The following is a 25,163-nucleotide window of genomic DNA, read 5'->3' on the forward strand; positions in this document are numbered from 1 at the left end:
TGAAAGTAATTTTAAAGATGCCCAGACCCACTGACATTGTGAGTGCTGGGAATGATCAATTTCATTGGTAAATTCACACTAAACCTGACTTCCAAAACAATGTACCCAAGGAAAAGTTGATACAGGACAAACTTGAATTTGAGTGGACAGACAACCACAAGTAAGAATGGGGATGACTGAAGACTCTTCTAAATACAGACCCAGGACTTTTGACATTTTTTTGACCCATCGAGAAGGATAAAAATATCCACAGATGCTTCAAAGGATGGAAGAGGCGCCGTACTTCTTCAGGCTGTGGGAGAAGATTAGAAGCCAGTAACATACACATCAAGGACGATGAATGTCAATATGCGCAGATAGTGAAAGAGTGCCTAGGTCTGGTTTATGGACACGAGAAATTCCACAGTTATATGTATGGTTGACCAACATTAATGGCAGAGATAGACCACAAGCCTTTAATAGCCATAATCAAGAAAAATCTCAGTGAGATATCACTGTGCATCCAAAGACTGATGATGAAGCTACAACATTATGACTTTGAACTAGTGTACACACCAGGGAATCTTATTTTGTTGGCTGATGTGTTATCCGAGGCAATGACACAGAGTTCCACAGAGATGTGAATCTCCATATGAATCTGATCACTGAATCTCTTCCTGTATCTGACATGAAATCCAAGCAAATCACAGCTGAAACAGAAGAGGACACAGTTCTACAGCAGTCATCAAGAATCTGAATGAAGGATGGCCTAGAGCTGAATGTCAGCCATACTACAACATCAGAGCTGAGCTGAGTGTTGTCAATGGGTTTCTGCTCTTTGCAGAATTGTCATTCCTCAATCACTGTGACAAGAGACGCTGAAAAGGGTCCACGAGGGGCACCTTGGAATGGAAAAATGCGAGAGGTGGGCCAGACTGCTGTTTATTGCTCAGTGATAAGTGCTGACATTGACAGGATGGTTTCCAACTATGAGATCTGTTTGAAACATTACACAAAGCAGAAAAAGGTACTCATGATCATTAATGACTTACCAGCAGGACAATGGCAGAAAATTGGGATTGATCTGTTCCAGCTGGATGGAAAGAATTACTTGCTGGTTATTAAATATTTATTGAACTATCCAGAGTTTGCACTGCTTCCTAGCATGTCTGCAGCCTGTGTGATCAAACATATGAAATAATTTTTTGCAAGACATGGAATTCCTCAAATTGTCTACAGTGACAATGGGCCATGCTACAGTTGTAGAGAACTCCAGAACTTTGCAAAAGAGTATGATTTTTGACATGTGACTTCAAGTCCTCTGCATCCGCAGTCAAACATTAAAGCAGAGAAAGGAGTTCACATAGTTGAACAGCTGCTCAAGAAAGTACAAGGCAGTGGCTCAGATCTCTGTTGAGTTACTGAGTTTCACCACTTGAACACTTCACTACTTGAACATGGTATGTCACCCGCTGAGCTTTAGATGGGACGTAGACTGGGACAAATATCATACTGCTGGACATTTGTCTTGCAGAGAGACAAGACCTCTTAGTGTACATATTAGTTTATTAAATTGTACTGACAATCACCACACCAGGAGTGCAAGTATAAGATAGGTTTAATAAACTAATATGTACACTAAGAGGCCTTGTCTCTCTGCAAGACAAACCTGGAAGGCTAGACTGTAGCTCTGGACTGCTTTATATACAAGGTTACTGGGATGACCCCTGGTGACCTAGTAGTGTAATTACATATCACCACATAGATTACACACCACACTTCCCAACTGTGCAGACCAACATAAGAACAGATGTCAAATGGAAACTAAAGTGTCTGCAAAAGAGACAAAAAGCAAACTATGATAAGTAAGAAAGAAGCTTATGGCCACAAGCACAACATGACATCAGTGAGACTCAGAGATTCCAACACCTGGGATAAGAATTAACTGTTCCGGATGAAATAAATCCAAGATCCTACACTGTCAGAACAGAGGTTGGTCAAATGCTGAAGAGGAATTGAAATAGCCAACTGAAAATGCAAGAGACACTGCTAAAAGAGACAAATCTAGAAAGTCACTTGCACAGCAACAGAGGAAACACCACCAATGCTAGACCAGCAGAGCTGACACACATGTTATCCACACACTTTATCAAAGCACCTGACAAGCTGAATGTCTAAACAAAAGAATTGTACACTTAAAAAAGTTTGTGCTGTTGAAATTTGTGTTTATGTTGGTGTTTAACTTTAAATTGAAATGAATACTGTATTAGTGTATATTGTTGCTAGATACAAAAAAATGGCTACGCCATGTGGTTGCAAGTTGTTAATATGTTAATATAAAAGAATCCAAGTTTCTGTATTATTAAAAGAAACATCACAGTGACTATTGCATGAATGAAACTCAGTAAATTCCAAACATTAAATAAAAGCATAAAATGATGGTAACACTCAGCAAGCCATGCAGCATCTGTAAAGCTAATGTTTGAAGTTGAAGATCCTTATCAGACCAGAAACTCTGTTTCTATTTTCAGATTTTGCCTGATCTGCTGAGTGTTCCCAGCATTTACTGATTAAAAAAAAAAATCACTGGGTCATTGATGTCTTTTATAATCAAAAATCTCCTTGTGTCTGGAGTTACTTGGGAGGGTTCTTAAATAACTAAGAGATGCAAGATTCAAAAAAACAGAAGAGACTTTACTTACTGATGTCTTCCACCATCTCAGGAAACTGTTCACACTCTTGCATACATATGCCCCACAGTAGGTGCACTACAGTGAGAAGGGTGTATTCTGACATGGTTACAAAATAGTTCACATTATTCCTGACTCTATAACAGCCTCGATGAAAGAACAGTGAGGATATGCAATCAATAAAGGTAAAATTAAATATATCGGGGGGGGTGGGGGGGTGCATTCCAAAGGAGGATATGGTCATCTTTGGCTTGGCTTCGCGGACGAAGATTTATGGAGGGGGTAAAAGTCCACGTCAGCTGCAGGCTCGTTTGTGGCTGACAAGTCTGATGCGGGACAGGCAGACACGGTTGCAGCGGTTGCAGGGGCAAATTGGTTGGTTGGGGTTGGGTGTTGGGTTTTTCCTCCTTTGCCTTTTGTCGGTGAGGTGTGCTCTGAGGTCTTCTTCAAAGGAGGTTGCTGCCCGCCGAACTGTGAGGCGCCAAGATGCACGGTTTGAGGCGATATCAGCCCACTGGCGGTGGTCAATGTGGCAGGCACCAAGAGATTTCTTTAGGCAGTCCTTGTACTTTTTCTTTGGTGCACCTCTGTCACGTTGACCAGTGGAGAGCTCGCCATATAACACGATCTTGGGAAGGCGAAGGTCCTCCATTCTGGAGACGTGACCCACCCAGCGCAGCTGGATCTTCAGCGGCGTGGACTCGATGCTGTCGACCTCTGCCATCTCGAGTACTTCGACGTTAGGGATGAATGTTGAGGATGGAGCGGAGACAACGCTGGTGGAAGCGTTCTAGGAGCCGTAGGTGATGCCGGTAGAGGACCCATGATTCGGAGCCGAACAGGAGTGTGGGTATGACAACGGCTCTGTATACGCTTATCTTTGTGAGGTTTTTCAGTTGGTTGTTTTTCCAGACTCTTTTGTGTAGTCTTCCAAAGGCGCTATTTGTCTTGGCGAGTCTGTTGTCTATCTCGTTGTCGATCCTTGCATCTGATGAAATGGTGCAGCCGAGATAGGTAAACTGGTTGACCGTTTTGAGTTTTGTGTGCCCGATGGAGGTGTGGGGGGGCTGGTAGTCATGGTGGGGAGCTGGCTGATGGAGGACCTCCGTTTTCTTCAGGCTGACTTCCAGGCCAAACATTTTGGCAGTTTCCGCAAAACAGGATGTCAAGCGCTGAAGAGCTGGCTCTGAATAGGCAACTAAAGCGGCATCGTCTGCAAAGAGTTGTTCACGGACAAGTTTCTCTTGTGTCTTGGTGTGAGCTTGCAGGCGCCTCAGATTGAAGAGACTGCCATCCGTGCGGTACCGGATGTAAACAGCGTCTTCATTGTTGAGGTCTTTCATGGCTTGGTTCAGCATCATGCTGAAGAAGATTGAAAAGAGGGTTGGCGCGAGAACACAGCCTTGCTTCACGCCATTGTTAATGGAGAAGGGTTCAGAGAGCTCATTGCTGTATCTGACCCGACCTTGTTGGTTTTCGTGCAGTTGGATAACCATGTTGAGGAAGTCTGGGGGGCATCTGATGCGCTCTAGTATTTGCCAAAGCCATTTCCTGCTCACGGTGTCGAAGGCTTTGGTGAGGTCAACAAAGGTGATGTAGAGTCCTTTGTTTTGTTCTCTGCACTTTTCTTGGAGCTGTCTGAGGGCAAAGACCATGTCAGTAGTTCCTCTGTTTGCGCGAAAGCCGCACTGTGATTCTGGGAGAATATTCTCGGCGACACTAGGTATTATTCTATTTAGGAGAATCCTAGCGATGATTTTGCCTGCAATGGTCATAGGTTACACATTTTACCATACATAGTGTTTGCAAACCCATTTACTAATGCAAACACACTGTGCTTGTCTATCTATCTATATATAAAGCCAGATATGGAACCTATGACCATGTCCCCCTACATCCAGTGGAAAGGACTGATAGAAACCACTCTTCACTGTATTTGTCGTTCCTCGCTTCATCCGAAAGTTTGGACTGGGAACGATTGTTGCAGAAGCGGAACCTGAATCGGAGCACACCGCGAACCGGCGGACACAGAGGATCAACGGACCCAGGAGGGCGGCGGGTACGGACAGAATATCCGGCGGACACGCGAACGGTAAAATCCCTGGAGTTAAATCCAATAAATAATAATTTTAAAGGAGAGAAAGAGGAGCGACTGGCTCGGAAGGAGGTGTTGGTGGAGGGAGGGAGGGAGGGGGGGAGGGAGGGAGGGAGGGAGGGAAGAGGAGGAGAGAAGTTGCCGTCATTCCTGCCCCGAAGGTTCAATCAAACAGGCACACGGCTCTGAAATGGATGTGTCAGCCCCCCAAAGCCGGGCCAGGAGCCCCCACCCCCACTGTGGCCCCTCGCCACCTCCCCCCAAGGGACGTGATCGGATCCTGCCCTGTCTTCAGGGCTTCCCCGCGCGTTCACCCCAGCGGTTGTGGTGTGGCTGGGCCTCCTCATCCCCCCCCCCCATCCTCCTCCTCCCCCTCCCCCTCCCTCTCCTCCTCCCCCCATCCCCCTCCTCCTCCCCCCCATCCTCCTCCTCCCCCCATCCTCCTCCTCCCCCCCATCCTCCTCCTCCTTCCCCCCATCCTCCTCCTCCCCCCCATCCTCCTCCTCCTCCTCCTCCACCTCCACCTCCCCCCTCCTCCTCCTCCACCTCCCCCCTCCTCCTCCTCCACCTCCCCCCTCCTCCTCCTCCACCTCCCCCTCCTCCTCCTCCACCTCCCCCCTCCTCCTCCTCCTCCACCTCCCCCCCTCCTCCTCCTCCACCTCCCCCCTCCTCCTCCTCCACCTCCCCCCTCCTCCTCCTCCACCTCCCCCTTCCACACCCCACCCCCTCCTCCCCCTCCCCCTCCTTCCCCTCCCCCTCCACCCCACCTCCGCTCCCCCCTCTGCCTCCTCCCCCTCCCCCTTCTCCCCCTCCTCCTCCTCCACCTCCCCCCTCCTCCCCCTCCACCTCCCCTCCCCTCCCCCTCTCCCCTCCCCCTCCTCCCTCCCCCTCCTCCCCTCCCCCTCCTCCCCTCCCCCTCCTCCCCTCCCCCTCCTCCCTCCCCTCCTCCCCTCCCCCTCCTCCCCTCCCCCTCCTCCCCTCCCCCTCCTCCCCTCCCCCTCCTCCCCTCCCCCTCCTCCCCTCCCCCTCCTCCCCTCCCCCTCCTCCCCTCCCCCTCCTCCCCTCCCCCTCCTCCCCTCCCCCTCCTCCCCTCCCCCTCCTCCCCTCCCCCTCCTCCCCTCCCCCTCCTCCCCTCCCCCTCCTCCCCTCCCCCTCCTCCCCTCCCCCTCCTCCCCTCCCCCTCCTCCCCTCCCCCTCCTCCCCTCCCCCTCCTCCCCTCCCCCTCCTCCCCTCCCCTCCTCCCCTCCCCCTCCTCCCCTCCCCCTCCTCCCCTCCCCCTCCTCCCCTCCCCCTCCTCCCCTCCCCCTCCTCCCCTCCCCCTCCTCCCCTCCCCCTCCTCCCCTCCCCCTCCTCCCCTCCCCCTCCTCCCCTCCCCCTCCTCCCTCCCCCTCCTCCCCTCCCCCTCCTCCCCTCCCCCTCCTCCCCTCCCCCTCCTCCCCTCCCCCTCCTCCTCCTCCCCCCTCCTCCTCCCCCCTCCTCCTCCCCCCTCCTCCCCCCTCCCCTCCCCCTCCTCCCCCTCCCCCTCCTCCCCCTCCCTCTCCTCCTCCCCCCATCCCCCTCCTCCTCCCCCCATCCTCCTCCTCCCCCCATCCTCCTCCCCCCCATCCTCCTCCACCTCCACCTCCCCCTCCTCCTCCTCCACCTCCCCCTCCTCCTCCTCCACCTCCCCCTCCTCCTCCTCCACCTCCCCCTCCTCCTCCTCCACCTCCCCCTCCTCCTCCTCCACCTCCCCCCTCCTCCTCCTCCACCTCCCCCCTCCTCCTCCTCCACCTCCCCCTCCTCCTCCTCCACCTCCCCCTTCCACCCCACCCCCTCCTCCCCCTCCCCCTCCTCCCCCTCCACCCCACCTCCGCTCCCCCCTCTGCCTCCTCCCCCTCCCCCCCTCCCCCTTCTTCCCCTCCTCCTCCTCCACCTCCCCCCTCCTCCCCTCCCCCTCCTCCTCCCCTCCCCCTCCTCCCCTCCCCCTCCTCCTCCTCCTCCCCCTCCTCCTCCTCCCCCCTCCTCCTCCCCCTCCCCCCCCCTCCCCCCCTCCCCCCCTCCCCCCCTCCTCCCCCCTCCTCCTCCTCTCCCCTCCTCCCCCCCCTCCCCCCCTCCTCCCCCCTCCTCCTCCCCTCCTCCCCCTCCTCCCCTCCCCCCTCCTCCCCCTCCCCCCCTCCCCCTCCTCCCCCTTCCCCTCCCCCCTTCCCCTCCCCCTCCCCACCCTCCCCCTCCCCCTCCCCTCCCCCTCCCCCTCCCCCTCCCCCTCCTCCTCCCCCTCCTCCTCCCCCTCCTCCTCCCCCTCCTCCCCCTCCTCCCCCTCCTCCTCCTCCCCTCCTCCCCCTCCTCCCCCTCCCCCTCCTCCCCCTCCCCTCCTCCCCCTCCCCCTCCTCCCCCTCCCCCTCCTCCCCCTCCCCCTCCTCCTCCTCCCCCTCCTCCCCCTCCCCTCCCCCTCCTCCTCCTCCGCCTCCTCCTCCTCCTCGCAGGCTCATTCTTGCTGTCCCTTCGTTCTCTCGTTGTGAGAGGACGGTCTGAGAAGACCCGAGTGAAGAGGAAAACCCCCAGCAAATAGACTGCAGCCCTGGAAAGTGTAAACCCCCCCACTTTTTTTTTGGACAGAAAGAGTCATTTAAAAAAAAATGAAATAAATATGGCGAAATTTTGTGCAGAATTGGCAAAAGCGCTAGTAGACAGGGCCAGCAAGTGATTCTGGAAAAAAAAACATTATTGTTTGCTGTTGAGTGTTCTGATCACATAAGCAATGCCCGAGAATGTTGGAAAAACCCAAGAGTAGACAAAGATGTAACAGGTGTAACAGCCACCGTGCATTGAGTTTAGCGGATTGGTAACGAGCTTCTGGTCCACCAGATTTGGGAGGCAAATCATTGCCTTGTGCCCAGATAGATTCTACCCTCCCCCTCCCTTCCCCTTCTCCCCCGCCCCTCCCCTCCCCTCCCCTCGCCCCCCTCCCCTCCCCTGCCCCGCCCCTGCCCCTGCCCCTCCCCTCCCCTCCCCCTCCCCCTCCCCTTCCCCTCCCCTCCCCCCTCCCCTCCCCCCCTCCCCCTCCCCTCCCCCCCTCCCCCTCCCCTCCCCCCTCTCCTCCCCCCCTCCCCCTCCCCTCCCCCCCTCTCCCCCCTCCCCCTCCCCTCCCCTCCCCTCCCCCTCCCCTCCCCCCTCCCCTCCCCCTCCCTTCCCCCCTCCCCCCTCCCCTCCCCTCCTCCTCTCCCCTCCTCCTCCCCTCCCCTCCCCTCCTCCTCCCCTCCCCCCTTCTCCCTCCCCCCTCCCCTTCCCTCCTCCCTTCCCTCCTCCCTTTCCCCTTCCCCTTCCCCTCCCCTTCCCTTCCCCTCCCCTTCTCCTCCCCTCTTTCCCTCTTCGCCCTTCCCTCCACTCTCCTCCCCTCCCCTCTTCCCTCTGCTCCTCTCTTCCATCTCCCTCCCTCCAAAGTCAAGCTTCTTCTCTTTGCTCCTTGGATGACTGGTTTTCTTCAGCACATGAGAGGCCTTCAGTGTAAAGCTAAGTCTAACTTTGCTTTTCATCCATGACCATGAAATTCACAGAAGGATGACAGGACATTATTCACCACCTCATGACTGTCCAAACCTGGGGTGTAAATACAGCATGCATTTGAGCCTGACTGGAATGAGCTTAATAGCAATCAGTGTGATTAAAATAATTTGGAAATAGATGCTCTATTCTCTTCATGAGATTGACACCCTTATTATAGATTGAAGGATAAATTTGGGCAGTTCTGCAGTTTATGTTGAGTTATAATAGAGCATTTTCTTGAGGTTACAAGAAATTGAACCTAATTGGAATTGTGTTTTTTGAATGTGATGGAAGGTAATTTTCTGAAGCAGGCCACAGCTTCAGGTTTCAAATTGTTTATCTTAAGAAGATTCCATTTGCAACATTAAGTTGCACTTGCATCACAACAACTACACTGTAAAGCTGCACTGTGAGGCACAGAGCTGAGGAACATTTTGGGTCCTTGTCTAATGATTTATTTTCTGCTTTGTGCTGTTTGGTCAGGTCCAGACTTCACATTTACCATTCTGCACTTAATTAGCTCACGAATTAAGCACAGAACATAAGTGAGGATATTCCACGTTGATATGGTGCTGTTATATGTAAATCATGAAAATTTGTAGACACTTTTTTCCCTTTTTCCCCCCCTTTCCAGTTTTTCCCCCCTCCTTTCCCAGTCCACCCACCCAGTCATCCCTCCTCCCCTGATCACTACTGACCCCTTTCTCCCTTCTCCACCTATCATCTCCTGCCTTTCCCCCCCCCCCCACCACCCCCCCCCCCCATCCTTTTGTTCGGATGCCTGTCGACATTCTCCATACCTTGACGAAGGCCTCAAGCTCAAAATGTCAACTATGTATTTTTGTCTTTGCTATATAAAGGACTCTGCTTCACTAGCTGAGTTTTTCCAACATTTTGACTTTTTACTGGTGCTGTTATATCCACAGCATACTGGGCAATGGTGACATTTTAATCTTTAGTTGAATCCAAAAACTTCATGTAAATGCTGCCAGTGTTATATTTTATATGAAAATATGTTTTAAGTTGTCTGGTTGCCTTCTTACTTTATCTTAAAAAAAACTCAAATGCACATCCTCTGAAGCCATCAGATTCTTTATTATGAAAATCCTTGAACCCTGTGCCAATTGAAGGAGGCTACCCATTATATTTTGGTTCAAAATTTAAATACAAAACAGCTTCTTATCCAAAATATGTAATATTGTTGCATTTAGCTATTTTTAAAATCTGGCCTGATTCCACATGCATTCTTCCAGGTTTTTGAAATTCTCATTTATTTACTTTGAATGAGTTGTTTTTTAAAAAAAAATATATTCTTGTTAACGCATTCAGGTTAGTAATTTTGCTTATTATCTGTCTAGAGTAAAACTTCACCTTTCCTGTGAGGATGTCCATATCAATTATAATTAAGTGGAGTGGACAGGAATATCCCATGACTAAACTGACAGAAGAAGATACAGTTCTGGATTTAAAAGAGATGATTAAGACTTTAACTGGTGTGCTGCCAGAACGACAGAAGTTACTTGGCCTGAAAATCAAAGGTACTGTTCATTTGTTCCAATTTGCAAATTCAGTTGTGTCAGCTTGGGTAAATGCAAATACTAATGCTGAATGAATCTAGACTGAATTGTGATTAAAATGTGATGTGCCATATAGATCATTTCATTAGGCAGAATTTGCCCTTTGGGATCAAGGGATTATCTAATGTAGCTTTACTTATTTTATATCCATGTGTATATGATGTGACCTGTTATTTGTTTTATTAAAGACTATTTATGCAAGATTTGTATATTTAACTCAATAAAAATATGTTAAAGAAAATGCATTGTGTCATGAAGAGGGAAAGGCACAAATAGTTGCAGAGAAAGAAATGAAAGATACAAACAGGAATTGCTGAAATCCAGAGAATAATTGTTCTTTGTAAGTTGGTCAAAGTATTCGATTTTTCAGTGGTATTTCCTTTATATGTGGAGAAGGTAATCATAGAACATTTTGCATTGAATTTTCACCTAATCAATGGTCATGAGTGGAGTTGAGTTGTTCACCAGGTTTGTCCTTTGAATGTTTGGTTTTCTTAAAAAAAGCAATGAAATATGGGAAGCAGAGTAGAAATATTGTCAATAATTATCTATTAGACTTCACTCCCTCCAGCAAATGATCTAAGCATTTTAATTGTATACGAGTTTTCTCTTTCATGATGGTTTGACACTCCTGTTTCCTGAATGTACTTGCACAATCTTTTGCACTAAGCATGTCGTGGGTGACACGTCTCAAATAGAAACCAACCAGCTACACAATATGATATAGTAAGGCAGACATAAAGCAGACCCTCAGTGATCAAACTCATTCAATTCGCTTTGTTCATCTGTGATCATTTGTCATTTTGTAACCGTGTGTAATAATGGACTGAGGCTTTTTTGTTGCACAGTGTTCAGCAGGGTTCTGCTGGCTTGGCATTCCTCGGAGTGTTTTGCTGCTATGCAAAAATACTTGAACAAGCAGGTGCATCTGATCTACCTCATCCCTGGACTCAGCACCAACAAAGTATGAATCTGAGAACCTGACGCACACTTTGTGTCTGATCCTCCTCCTTATTGTCAGCAACTCAATTCATTTAAATGGGGTCAATGATATGAATGACAAAGGAGTTTTGCTTTATTTTAATTTGCATTCTTATTTCCAATTAATTTAAAAAAAACAGTTAACTGTGTTCATTATATTTATATTTCTTTTCAATAAGTTAAATCTATTTGGGGTGTTTGATTATTGTAGATATTTAGAAATACAGAAAAAGCACTAGTTTGATAGAATTTGGGGGGATACCAATAGGATTATACAAATAAGCAACTTAGAAGCAGGAGGGAGCCACAGTTCCTCGAGCTAACTCTGTCCTTCTGCAGATAATGCTTTTGATTTGAATAGCACCATCAGTAATAAGAGTTGATCAGAACATTCAAAAGGGAATTGAGAAGGTACTGGGAGAGAGTAATCTGCAAGGGGAAAGAGGGTCATCAAAATAAGGGGCTTTCTACAAAGGGCATTCATAGCTCAAAGGCCTCCTGGCATTCAAGAGAGATCGGATTGAGTTGTGATTGAATGATTGGTAAATTTTAACAGCCTGTGAATCATTCGAGATGAGAATAATGGGAGGAGGCAGAGAGCCCACAATATTGAACCTGGGTGAAAAATGGAAGTCTGCTGACCCTGTGATTGTAGTAAAAGCTTAGAAATGCTGGAAGAACGCAGCAGTTCTCGCAGTGGTCCATAGGAGGTAAAGATGTATAAATGACATTTCAGGTCCAAAATGTTGGTTATATATCTTTCCCTCCTGTGGACACTGCGAGACCTACTGGGCATTTCTGTGTTTTTACTATATTGAAGTTAAGTGGAAAACTATGAGAAACACATGGCAGAAGTTGATAGTCACACCAAATGTTACATTTGGAGTTTAGCAGAAGAGTTCAGGAAAATACTGTGCCAGAAAGTAGTGCAGAAAATGTTAGGGATACTTCATTTTGTCAATTTCTCCATTTGTGACAAATCTGAATTCATTTACTTTCTCTTGCTTGCAGGTAAAGCTGCAGAAGATGACGTCAAGCTGGGCATGCTCAAGTTGAAACCAAATACTAAGATTATGATGATGGGCAGTAGGGAGGAGTGCCTGGTAGGAATTGAATTTTCCATGTGTGATTGAATAGTGAAATAATGATAATCAGCATTATTTGATAAACAATGAGCATGTTGGAGATCTGAAGTGCAGCACCTTTATTCCGAGCATTTGGAAAATGTCTGGCGTGCCCTGTAATGGGAAAAGATAAGTTGACACTTTGATTGGAAGAGTTGTGTTAAAATACATGTAACATGTTGGACTGCCTTTTCTTGGCCCAGTCTGCTCCATGACCTGAGAAAAGTCTGAGCACATTTTTGCCCTACTAGAATTGTTAACTGTTTATAATGAAGCAACAACAAAAAAATGCTGGGAGAAAACGGCAGGTCAGGCAGCACCTGTGGAAATAAAATCTTTCTGGAAAGGGCACTCGTGTATGCATGTGAACTTGCACATGATGTATGAAGAGAAGGCAGTTTGTGATGGCATTTGTCTACATTGGCAGTAAACTGGTGGGTCCAAGTTGGAGTTCACTATTTTGGCCAGGAATATTTTCTCAACCCTAAAGAATTCTTCACCACTGTCATGCAACGGTATTGCTAATGCTTGAAGAACAGTAGCTGATTTGTGTTCTGTTGAGTGCTGAAACAATTTGTAGTTTTTGGGGAGTGGTGTGCATGCTGTGGGACTTTATTAGATCTTGGACATGAATGTTCCCCTTGGAATGAAATGTGAAGGGGAGGCAATGTGACAAGGAGCATAAATACAGGCACTGCAGAGCAGGACAAACCATGATAAAAGGGAAGGGTGTCAACCGTGACAGTACCTTTCAGGTTGGGCTGTCCATTCCCATTTTCTTTCGGTCTGTCACCAACAAATAAAAACCTCATTCCTCATCAGTTCCAATCTTAATTTTCATGTATTGCTTACCTTGACAGTATCTACTTGACTACAAAACTGATACAAATAGTCCAAAATAAAGCTGTGAGTCAATGCATTGCAAATTCTGTGCATTTAACAACAAATCATTCTTGCAAATTCATTTGATGTGTTACTTTTCCTGAAGCTCTGATACCCTTTTTTTTTTAAATCTCAGGACAGGTGGAAGGCTATTGATTTCTATTGGAGGAACCTAGTTAGTCTTGGCACACAATGAATTTGATTGAGTCATACAACACAGAAATAGTCCCTTGGGTCTACCAGGTATCATTTATATTAATTCCACACTCCCATTCACTCCAGTGCGCAACTTCGCCCACCAGCCCCCCCATGCCCAAGATTTGACCCCTTATTTACATACTTACAGTGGCTATTTAATCAACCAACCAGCTTGTCTATGTGGTGGGAAAGCCGTGCAGGCACAGAAAGAACTTGAAAACTCCACATAGACAACACAGATGGGGATATAACCTGAATCAATGGAGTTACGAGAACCGCTCAACTATCTGCATTATTGTGCTGAGGCTGAATGTTAAATGAAGGGGTAGCGTGGTTAGTGTAGCGGTTAGCGCAATGCTGTTACAGCGCCAGCAGTCGGGACTGGGGTTTGAATCTCGTGCTGTCTGTAAGGAGTTTGTATGTTCTTCCCACATTGGCATGGGTTTTCCATGGGGGCTCTGGTTTCCTCCCGCCATTCGAAATGTACTGGAGGTATAGGTTAATTGGATGCAAATTGGGTGACACAGACCCATGGGCCGAAATGGCCTGTTACCTTGCTGTATATTTAAATTTAAATTTTAAATTAAAAAAAATTAAAGAATTAGAAGGCATCCCTTCATCTTCATTGTGTTGTGCTTTTCCTGTCTGGCCAAGGTGGTTTCTTGTCTTCCTCAAAGGATAAAGTTTTGATGAGCGAGGGGTGAAAAGTAAGACATTAAGTACTGTCACAATCTGCTGCTTGTAGATGAGAAGTGTTTGTGGAATGAGGGTAAAGGGAACATTGTCAAGCAACCCAATCTCCTCTACTGAGATAGGTTCCAGTGCCTGCCTACATTTTGCTCATACCTTGATGAAGGGCTATACATAAAAAAAAAAAAAAAAAAAAAAAAAAAAAATAATGCCCGAAACATTATGCATCTTTACCTTTGCTATATAAAGTGTGCTGTTTGTCCCGGTGAGTTTCCCCAGCATTGTGTTTTGACTTCAATCACAGTGTCTGCAGGCTTGCATGTTTTTCTCCTGAGGTGGCAACCAATCCAGCCTTTTACTGACAAGCTCCTGATAGCTCTGGTTGTTTACCACATGGTTCTGGGGAAGGATGAATGTGTTAACGAACATGTTGCAATGTTTTTTGGGTGAGGATTTTCTGCAGGAATTGAATAATATGAACAAGGTTACAGCGAGGCACAGATCAGATTGAAATGAGCGTGGATAATACGCAAGTCCAAATTGACGGAGACCTAACTGCCAATGTTATCTGCTGAAATTTGATGAGATGTGATATCTGAAGATGCCTTAACCATTTCATCGAACTTCTTGTGACATTGCATGTGAATCTCAGGGGCTCGGCCTTTTTCCTCACTGTGTTTTATGAATGGAGGTGTCCCAGTGCGGAAATTAAATAATTCTCCTCCTTTCCACTGGCCCGCAGGCCACTACAGCAGCATCCAAAAATCTTGGATTACGTTCTCTCCTGTAAGTCTTTTGTGCAAGTTGTGATCACCCCAAGTATGGTTCACACTGCTCCACTTGCAATAAGGGACTGGTTTTAAGTACTGCTGGCTCGCTTTCACACGAGATATTGGGCTCAAGCTAAAGTGATAAGTAACTTAATAGTTAATAGTGTTATGCCTGCACCAAGTTGAAAGGGGTTATGTTAATTGAGCAATATAATTCCCTTGCTTGACTTTGGAGAATATGCAGTTTAGCTGGAGTCTTTTATGTTTATATAAAAGATTTCTCTGATCTTCATTTTCATGTCTCCTGCTACTCTGTGTTTGGTCTGAAAATAATTCCCACATAGCTGCTTTTCTTCCTCAATTATAGGCAACGTTATTCCTGCCAACTTATCCTTTCTTATAGCCTGCTGTCAAATGCTGTAATGATGTAGTTAATTGTCATTGCTATTCTTTTTCCAAGGGAAGGTTTCTATTTCTGTTGCAGACGCCCAAATATAGTGCAAATTTCGGAGAATGTAATAGGCTTTAAGTTTGCTTAGTTCAGTTATAGAGTGGAGGAGATCAATGCCAGTGGGGTTAACTTAAGAACCTATAGTCAATTTGATGAATATTAACAGCCTGCTTTATTATTGAGTTATTGGACACCCTGTTGTGTACTGCAGCCTGGTAGGCGTGCATTGTTTGGAACACTTATATTCTTTTCCTCATTCACAGACGTTGTGTAACCTGGTTAGTAATTTCCTGCATTTTTTTTATATTTCATTTTTGCATAAATTACAATAGGGTTTATTGTGTGCTACATTGGGTACGATGCTGTAAGTTTTACGTAGGTCTGAAGAACAGTGTTATTGTAATCACTGCCAACTACTTTCCAACTACAGAGGCTGCAGAATGGGGTGATAACAGGTAGTAGAATTTTGTTTTTCATTTCCTTGCCTTCAGTAGATGAGACAATTGCCTGGTCACCTCCTTGTCATTCAGGACTTTCCACTTTGGGAAATGTTGCTATGAACACCTGATTATGATTGATTTCTGTTTGTAATTTACACAGCTTGTTCAATCAGGAAATTGCATTGGATTTTCTTTTGAGTAATAGATTTTTGTTCAATTAGGCATATATTTCTCTTTTGTTGTTTCATTTTCTCTTCTGAAGTCATTGGGCACCTGGCCAAAATGTCAGTTTCCATGTCTGAGCCTACAGCATGAATGATAGCGTGATTAATGATAGGGAGTTTAGAGAAAATGTAATATTTGGAAAATCAAAACATTTTAGAAACAGTCTGCAAGATGACCAGCAGGTGTGGTGAATTAACTCCAAGCATTTACATTATCTTCTTCCACAAATGTTGGATAATCTGGCTAGTAATTTTCAGCAGTTTCTGCTTTTATATCATTTTTGCAGGTTAAATTACAACAGGTTGAAAATAATTGCTCAGTAGGGATTACTGCTTGTTATGTAGGTTTCACGAGCAGCATAATTCAGCTATAGATGGAGGGTTTATGGGATCTATTGTCAAAGAACAGAACAAAATGGCCCAGGTGGAGGCGAATATGATCTACATAGACCACCCCTGGGTGTCGAATGGGTTGCAATTTTACAGGCGTCCCTGAGCCAATTTTGTCTGTAGGATAGAAAATGCACAAAAATCGGAAATAATATTATAGGAGCTTGCTTGTATGTCGGGATGTCCATAAGTTGGCCATTTGAAACCTGAGGGCAGCCTGTATGTAGATTGACTTTATGGTTCCTGTTTCCCTCTGTGTTTGGGATTGCCCGTTTATTGTGTTTGTTTCCCTACCTTGCTCAGGAGGAAGTACTGGCACCACCTCCTGACAATGAAGATGTCATCAATGACTTTGATATTGAAGAGGACGTTATAGAAGTAGAGAACAGGTACTCGGTCTCTTTAAATCAATAGCTGGGTGCTGATCCTTCCCTGGCAGTGTGATTGAATTGGCCTCTGTGCCTTTTTCAGTGCAAGTGTTTCACAGGAAGATGATCTATTCCGGTGTATTTATTGATACAAAGTTCATAAGTCTTATTCTTTATCTTTCGAACTGAAATTGATCTTTTAATGGTGCATGTTCCAAATCCCATTGTAATGCTTTGCCGCAGGCCATCCATCTTGGGGACAAGTGGTGGATATAGACTGTGGGTGGTGTTATGAGCCCAAAGGACCCCAAAACCCAGCAGCAATAGATATTCAGCAAGTCAAGTAGTTTTTAAAACAAAATTTGTTTTTAATCAACTTTCAACATGAAAATAGAGTCAAACTTTCTCTTATCTCTCTACTGAACTATCCCAAATTCACCCCCTTCTCATCCTAAGCGCATGTGTATGATAAGTGTGTAAATTTAAGAAGAGTTCTTTGGTTCACAGTTCAATCTCACTTTTCCTTCTTCTAAGTTCTCTGGATGCAGGCAATTCTTATACCATACACAGAATTTAACATGTATAAAGTTCACCAGGCTTTGGTGCTTGAAAGGTAAATGTTTACCGCTCAGGAAGGTTCTTGTAGGGTTTGCAGAGAGAGATTTGTTGTTCCTGGATTTCCACAACTGAGGTACCACCATTAGTCACCTCAAGGTCTCGCTGATGAAACTTGCCCCATCAGGGTTTTCCAGATGGTAACCTCTTTCTTCAGGCTACTACAGAGTTCCTTTCTGTTCCACTTATTCCAAGAGAAACATCAGACAGATAGCACTTCCAACCATCCACTGCTCTGGAACTTTCTATTTCTACCAGCTCTTCCTGGCTTGTTTCATCCATGACGGTTCAGTCTCTTTTCAGAGTCACCCACACAGGCTGAGAGAGCTTGTGAACTTGTCTCTCTCTCTCTTCAACTGAGACTGCCAGAAAGCCCATGTGACTCTCTCACTTGCAAAAAACCCCACCTTCTTCAGCAAACAACAGGAGTTCTCCTCTCTTGGTCAAGGTGTTGTCTTAGATAAACAAAACCCAGGAGTGACCCTTCTGTGAGCACTTTGCAGAAAGGTCAGCAGCCTTGTAGTTATCCAACCATCCAGCCTGTCTCCAATTGCAAACAATGGTCTATTCATTTCATGACATAATTTCAATTAGCTCCTACTTGTGAGATGTGCATTAAAGTCTCCATAGATTCTGCAATGTTACTGAATATGAATTCTTCAGTATTTCAAATAAGATTTGTTTTAAAATGTGTGTATGTATGTAACCTGCTCTAAATCTTACCAAATTCTCCCAATATTTATCCATTACAGTGAGACAAGGGGAGAGGATGATGTTAACTCTGTTCTATGTTTTTTACAACCTAATTGTAAAAATAAAGTGCCTGATTATACTATTGGTGTTTAATGTAGACATATAAACCAGTAGTTCTGGGAAAGAAAAATATGAGAAAGTAAAAGATCTTAAGCAGTGCGTGTTTAATTTCTCACTTAATAGTGGCTGATTTAACTGTGCGGAGTAAACTTGCAGTCTTCTGTGGCTTTTGGTGAATTGAAAGTAATTAATCTTACTTATTTTACACTAGGGAAGAAAACTTGGCGAAAATTGCACGCAGAGTAAAGGAATACAAAATAGAAATACTGAACCAACCCCGGGAAGGGAAAAAGCTGCTAGTTTTAGATGTTGATTACACATTATTTGGTAAGCACACTTAACAATTTTATTCAAATAGTCTGACTGTATGTTGATTTAATTAGCCACGATTTTGACTTTTGTTCAACAGCAAGTGTTTCTGCCCCCCCACCCCTTGAATTAATGTATAATCTTCATTCTAATGTTTATAATTTTTTTCTGATGAATTATCAGAAAATAAGGTAATTCTAAAGTGTGTTGATTTGTATTTTTTGTTATTATTGACAGCTTTGATTTTCAAAGGGTTAGCATAAAGTAGCAGGTAGCCCCAGGTGAGGTTTGCTCTCTGTCATATTTCTTCCTCATTTTTAAAATTGTAGATGAAATATTATTTTTTTTTAAACTTTATTTAAAATTTTATGACATGAAAAAAATAAAAATTACATTTAAAGAAATAATAAAAAATAAGATAATAAAAATTAGAATACTACATCATTAAACTACACAAATTAACCCCCCCAATAATTATAACACAACATTAATCATCTAATTTAAAATTAATCCAACCCTCCCCCCAAAATAAAGAGTGAAGAATTAATTAACAATGTTGTAAATAAAATAGAAAAAACCCCACTTACAAAAAAAGGATAAAACTTAACAACAAAAAAAAATTACGAACAACAAAAAAATATCAATACTAAAATAATACCCTTAAACATATATTTAAATCAAACATAATTCATGTATTTAACAAATGAAATCCACTTTAAAACTAAATTCAAATATTAAAATCATATATCAACCACATATCTGTTATACAAAAAATCATAATTAATAATACATAAATACAGAATTTCCATTAATACCAAGTTTCCTTTATAATTCATCGAGAGAACAAAAACATCCCTTAGAAAAACAATCAGATAAACTTTTTATTCCCTTCCCCTCCCCTTATATAAAAAAAAGAAAAAAGTTCAAACTCTTATAAAATTCTCCATATTCTTCATTTATAACATCTTCAAAATTCTCTATCAAAATTAACTTAATTTTGTTAAACTCTTCTCCCTCAATGTATTTGTACTTAATTTTCTTCTTCTTCTTATCACCTTTCCCCTCATCTTCCTCTTCATCTAATTCAACATCCTCAATTTTTGACTTATTATCTTCTGTGACATCATCCTCTTAAAAAAGAAAGAAAAAAGAGAAACAAAAAACCCCAAAAAAATGAGAAAAAAAAGGAGAGAAAAAAACCTCCTAATTCCCTCTCAATTACAATCAAAACAAAAAGAGTTAAAAAAAAAATAAAATTATTTATTTAAAAAAAATAATTTAAAAAAACCTTCACTTCTTAACCCAAAAATTAAAAAGAAAAAAAAACAGGTCGGAGGTCACAACTACCTCCTCCTGTTTAAACCGCCCAAAGCGGTAACTCCCCCAAAATATTGGGTGTGAGATAACTCACAGGTAGCTGATGACTTCTGGAAATTAGTGCCCACCCAGTTCCCTCTCCCAACTCCCATTTCATTAAACTATCATCATTATTTAAACTATTTAAACTCTTTTCAAAAAATCAACGTTACCACTTCGATCACCATTGCTTCCATTTCTTTTAAAAATCTGGATACCACCTTACATCTCTACTCTCTTTGGAGACCTTGAAGGACTACATCGTTCCTGAAACTGCATGATTGGTAGAGACTAAGCAAAGTCCATAACCTCTTTAGGGTTGTCAAAGAATTTTGGCTAATTTCCATCCTAAAAAATCTTCAGTACTGCAGAATACCTGAATGTTGCCCTATGTCTTTTTTTTCCACAACCGTTCTTTCACAGAATTAAATTCGCGTCGTAATAGCATAGTATTAAATCTCCATCTTGAAGCTTTCTGAACATCTTGTGAACTCAAATATTCTAATAATAATAATGAATGATCCGAAACCAATCTAGCCTTATACTCCACAGATGTAACCCTATCCTGCAAATGTGCTGATATTAAAAAATAATCAATTCTAGAAAAAGAATTATGTCGCGAGGAATAAAAAGAAAAATCTTTCTCTGTAGGATTAACTCTTCACCAAATATCAATTAAATTCAAATCTGCCATCATATTAATCACTTGGATTGCTATCTTAGACTTCTTAATTACTCTTGAGTACTTATCCAATAAAGGCTCCAACACCACATTCAAATCTCCCCCAACATTACATTAGAGTTCGATTGTCCAAGTAATAAAGACATATCCACAACAAAAGCTGTATCCTCAACATTAGGAGCATAAACATCAAGCAAAGTCCATGCCTCATTAAAGATTGTACAATTTAATTTTAATAATCTTCCACCATTTTTCTCTTCACTCTGTAACTAAAATGGTAGATTCTTATGTACCAAAATTGCCACACCTTTTGCCTTAGAATTAAACGAAGAATAAAAAACGTGCCCAACCCATTCACGTTTGAGTTTCAAATGTTCCTTATCTATTAAATGAGTTTCCTTTGCCATTGCGACCACCGTTTCTTCCATTTCTTCCAGAAATCAAATTCCCTTCTTGCAGCTCTGCCCTCTTTGGAGACCGTGGAGGACTATGTCATTCCTGGAATTGCATAATTGGTAAAGACTGAGCAAAATCCATAGCTTCTTTAGGATTATCAAAGAACTTTGGTTGATATCCATACTGAAAAATCTTCAGTACCGCAGGGTATCTAAATGTTGCCTTATATCCTTTTTTCCACAATAATTCTTTCGCAGAATTAAATTCACGTCGTTGAAACATAATTTCCTGACTCAAATCCGGATAGAAGAAAACACGATTACTCTGAACCATCAAAGGAGATTTGTTTTGCTGTGCATTTCTAATAGCCATACGTAAAATAGTCTCTCTATCACAGTAATTTAAACAGCGGACCAGAACAGGTCTTGGATTCTGTCCTGAAAAAGGTCTCCTTCTTAAAGCTCTATGAGCCCGTTCCAATATTAAACCTTCAGAAAACTTATCTTGTCCCAACACTTGTGGAATCCATTCAGTGAAAAATTTTCTTGGATCTGGCCCTTCTATGCCTTCTGGCAAGCTGACAATTTTCATATTATTCCATCTGGATTGGTTCTCCAAATAATCAACCTTTTTTGCTAAATTTTTATTCTGAATCTGTAACGTTTCAATTGTTTTATTCACATCTTGTAATTGATCTTGTACATCAGATAATCCTTGATCACACATCTCAAGTCTTTCAATAGTTTCAACTTTAAAAGCTCCATAATCAGCCATCTGTTGAGTATTGACATCCACCAATGCATTAATCTTAGAAGTAAGATTATTCATAGAATCACCTAAATGCATCATTGAAGAAAATATCTTATGTTCAAGACTCTTGAAAAGTATATCAACATCAGTAGATCCAGACATGGTGGGATTCTGCTGTTCTTGTGGAATCAGAGGACCTTCTATCCCTTCTTTTAATTTAGTAGCTTTTCTTGCAGTTTGACTCCATGTAAGAGCCCCTGTCACAGACCCCCCAGAAGTATCAGGAGGCTGATGATCAGGGTTATCTTTGATCCAAACCTCCTTTAAAAGCTTCGTTACGTCAGTATCTGGAAGAGCTGTTATAACTGGTGGTATAGCAGTCAAATAGCAACTCTTTAACTCTCCAACTGGTGGCACCCCAGCTAATTCAGCAGTCAAAGTCTCAGTAGACGTTGTTTGAAATACTGGCATCCGGCCAGCCCTTTGTTCTAAAGGCAGCTGAAAACGACCTTCAGAAAGACTTACGGAATCAGAACGGAGCTCCAAGGCCGAATTCTTCACTTGTTTTCCTGGATCCATTTCACGCTGAGTCGTGGCTTTTTGTAAACAAGCAGGCTCAGATAATTTCGGAAAATATTATTTTTTAACAATCTGTTGATGTTTCCTTTTACTTTCTTTTTAACAAATGTACCATTAGGTATTAATTCAACATCTCATACTATTTATAAACTTTTAAAAAAACTTTTAACGGGCACTTAAAGACAAAACAATAAGTTAGAGTCAGGAGAGGACTGGAAGGCACGTCTGTTCCTTACGCCATCTTGCCACGCACCCCCGTAGATGAAATATTAGATGGTTCCTCAAAATTATCCCTCTCTGTTTATTCATCAGACTTGTATCTCACTCAAAACAAATATACAACAAGGCATAGATCCTTTTGAACTTGATCTGCCACTAGCTTCTCAAGGATTGGGAACCGGAATAAGAGGGCAGTGAAAAGGGCAGACGATACACAAGTAGATGCACTGTGTAATGAGATTGTGAGGAAGGAATAGCAGTCAATAAGGGAATATTTCAAACACAAGATTAAGGACTTAACATGGGATTCTTTGGAAATGATTTTGTTTTAATATTTTATTTAAAATCAACACATATATGACAATTAATAAAATCATAAATCATATTGTTTCAAAACTTACAAATACATGTTGATTTATATAGAATTTTGGAAACAAATTTGAAGTGGATGAACACTGAAGGTCTTGTATTTAAATGCCAGAGGTATAAGAAGCACAAGAAAGGTCGATGATCAGGTAGTGCAGTGGAAAGTTGGCAGTTTTCACATGATGGCCATCACTGAATCATGGCTAAATGAAGGCTGCATTTGGAAGCTACATATCTCTGGATGCAGTGTATCAGAACAGCAAGGTAGGTATGGGGGATGGGATGGTCCTGTTGGTTAAAAATTGAATCAAATCATTGGAGAAAGGAGGCATTGGATCAGAAGATATAGAATTGCTGTGGGTAGAATTAAGAAACTGCAAGGGTAAAAAGACCCTGATGAGAGTTAAATATAGGCCTCCAAACATTAGCCAGGATGTGGCGTGCAAACTATAGAGGGAGATGGAGAAGGAATGCTAAAAAAAGGCAATGTTACAATTGTCATTGGGAATTCCAGTATGTAGGTTAATTGGGTAAACCAAGTTGGTGCTGGATCCCAAGAGAAGAAGTTTATTGAATGCCTTCAAGATATCTTAGAACAGCTTGTGGCTGAGCCATCCAGGGAAATGGTAATGCTATTTTTCATTAGGTATTGTGTAATGAACTAAAGATTATAAGCGTTCCATTACCTTCAGCTCCCTTAGGAGGCAGGTATGATAGGATTGCCCTGGAATTGAGAGGGAGAAGCTAAAATCAAGTGTCAGAATACCAGTGGAATAAAGGAGATTACACAGGTACTGTATAAGAGACAAATTGGCCAAAGTTGATTGGAAAGGCACACCAGCAGGGAGGACGGCAGAGCAGCAATGGCTGGAGTTTCTGCGAGAAATAGGGAAGGTGCTGGACAGGTAAATTCCAAAAAAGAAATATCTGAATGGAAAAATGACACAACTGTGGCTGACAAGAGAAGTCAAAGCCTAAATAAAAGCAAAAGAACGGGGATACAAGGAAGCAAAAATTAATGGGAAGAGACAGGACGGGGAAGCTTTTAAAAGCATACAGAAGCCAAATAAGAGCATCATTAGGAAGGAAGCGAGCAAACAATATCAAAAAGAATACTGAAAGCTTTTTAAAAATACATTAAACCATGGCCGGCAAGCTTAGCTTTGCGATTAGAGCAATGCTGTCACAGTGCCAGTGACATCTGGGTGGGTGTGAATCCGGCGCTGTCTGTAAGCAGTTTGTACAATCTCCCTATATCTGCTTGGGTTTTCTCCTGGTGCTCTGGTTAAAGAAGAGGCGAGAGCAGATATTAGGACCAATAGATACTGGAAATTGTTATGGGAAACACAGAGTTGGCAGAAGCACTGAATGAATATTTTGCATCATTCTTAACTGTGGAAGACATTAGCAGTATATCTGATTTTCAAGGGTGGAATGGAAGAAAGTTAAGTATGGTCATGATCACCAGAGAGAAGGTGCTGGGGAACCTGAATGGTCTAAGGGTAGATAAGTCTCCTGGGCCAGATGGTTCTGAAAGAAGTAGCTATAGAGATTGTGGAGGCATTGGTAATGATCTTCCAAGAATCAATAGATGATGGCATGGTTCCAGAAGACTGGAAAATTTGTATTTAAAAGAGGAAGAAGGCAGCAGAAACAAAATTTATAGATCTGTTAGCCTAACATCGATAGTTAGGAAGTGGTTGGGGTCGATTGTCAAGGATGAAGTTACAGAGTACCTCGAGGTGCATGACAAGATCGGCCAAAGTCAGCATTTCCTTAAGGGAAAAGCTTGCCTGACAAATGTACTGGAATTGTTTTTTAGGAAACCACAAGCAGGCTAAACAAAGTGGATGTTGTATATTTGGATTATTCAAAAGGCCTTTGACAAGGTACCACACATGAGGCTGCCTAACAAGATGAGAACCCATGGAATTACAGGAAAAAATACTGATGTGGGTAGAGCATTGGCTGATTGGTAGGAAACCAAAAGTGGGAATAATAGGATTCTCTTCTGGTTGGCTACCAGTTAGTGGTGTTTCGCAGGTGTCGGAGTTGGGGCCAATTTTTATTTCATGTGTGCTAATTATTTGAATTGTGGAATAAATGGCTTTATGGCCAAATGTGCAGATTGCACAAAGATAGGTAGAAGTGCATGTAGTGATGAGGAAACGGAGAGACTAGAGAGAGATTTAGATTTGGAGAATGGGCAAAGGAGTGGCAAATGAAGTCCAATGTTGGAAAGTGTATGGTCATAAACTTTGGTAGAAGGAATAAAAGGACAGACTATTATTTAGATGGAGAGAAAATCAAAATTCAAAGGTGCAAAGGGACTCGATGGTCCTTGTGCAGGATACCCTCAAGGTTAACATCCAGGTTGAGTTGGTAATGAAGAAGGTGACTGCAATGTTGGCATTCATATCTATAGGAAATAAAAGCAGGGATGTGATGTTGAGGCTTTATAAGACACTAGTGAGGTCTCACTTAGAATAAGGGGGACAGTTTTGGGTTCCTTATTTTATAAAGAATATACTGGCATTGGGGAGAGTTCAGAGAAGATTCACAAGAATGGATCCCTTGAATGAAAGGATTTGCATATGAGGAACATTTGATGGTTCTTGGACTATACTCCTTGAAGATCAGAAGAATGAGGCGGGACCTCATCGAAGCAGTTTGACTATTGAAAGGCTTGGACAGAGT

At 43.3% G+C, this 25,163-nt stretch overlaps 1 protein-coding gene across 3 annotated transcripts in view; it reads left to right on the top strand.

The window, feature by feature from the left end:
• The first annotated feature begins 4,689 nt into the window (after positions 1 to 4,689).
• ublcp1 (ubiquitin-like domain containing CTD phosphatase 1) overlaps positions 4,690 to 25,163 on the top strand; it is a 36,618-nt gene continuing 16,144 nt past the window's right edge. For 2 of the 3 annotated variants that reach the window (XM_069899059.1, XM_069899061.1), the window contains exons 1-5: positions 4,690 to 4,761; positions 9,645 to 9,824; positions 11,856 to 11,947; positions 16,317 to 16,402; positions 18,021 to 18,136. In XM_069899059.1, the coding sequence (XP_069755160.1) occupies positions 9,671 to 9,824; positions 11,856 to 11,947; positions 16,317 to 16,402; positions 18,021 to 18,136 (448 nt within the window). In that variant the 5' untranslated portion in view covers positions 4,690 to 4,761; positions 9,645 to 9,670. Of the gene's footprint in view, positions 4,762 to 4,817; positions 4,837 to 9,644; positions 9,825 to 11,855; positions 11,948 to 16,316; positions 16,403 to 18,020; positions 18,137 to 25,163 lie in introns of those variants that run through there. The other variant, XM_069899060.1, reaches the window with a different exon arrangement.

This window comes from Narcine bancroftii, chromosome 9 (genome assembly GCF_036971445.1).
Source record: "Narcine bancroftii isolate sNarBan1 chromosome 9, sNarBan1.hap1, whole genome shotgun sequence".
In the NCBI taxonomy this organism is placed as follows: Eukaryota; Metazoa; Chordata; class Chondrichthyes; order Torpediniformes; family Narcinidae; genus Narcine; species Narcine bancroftii.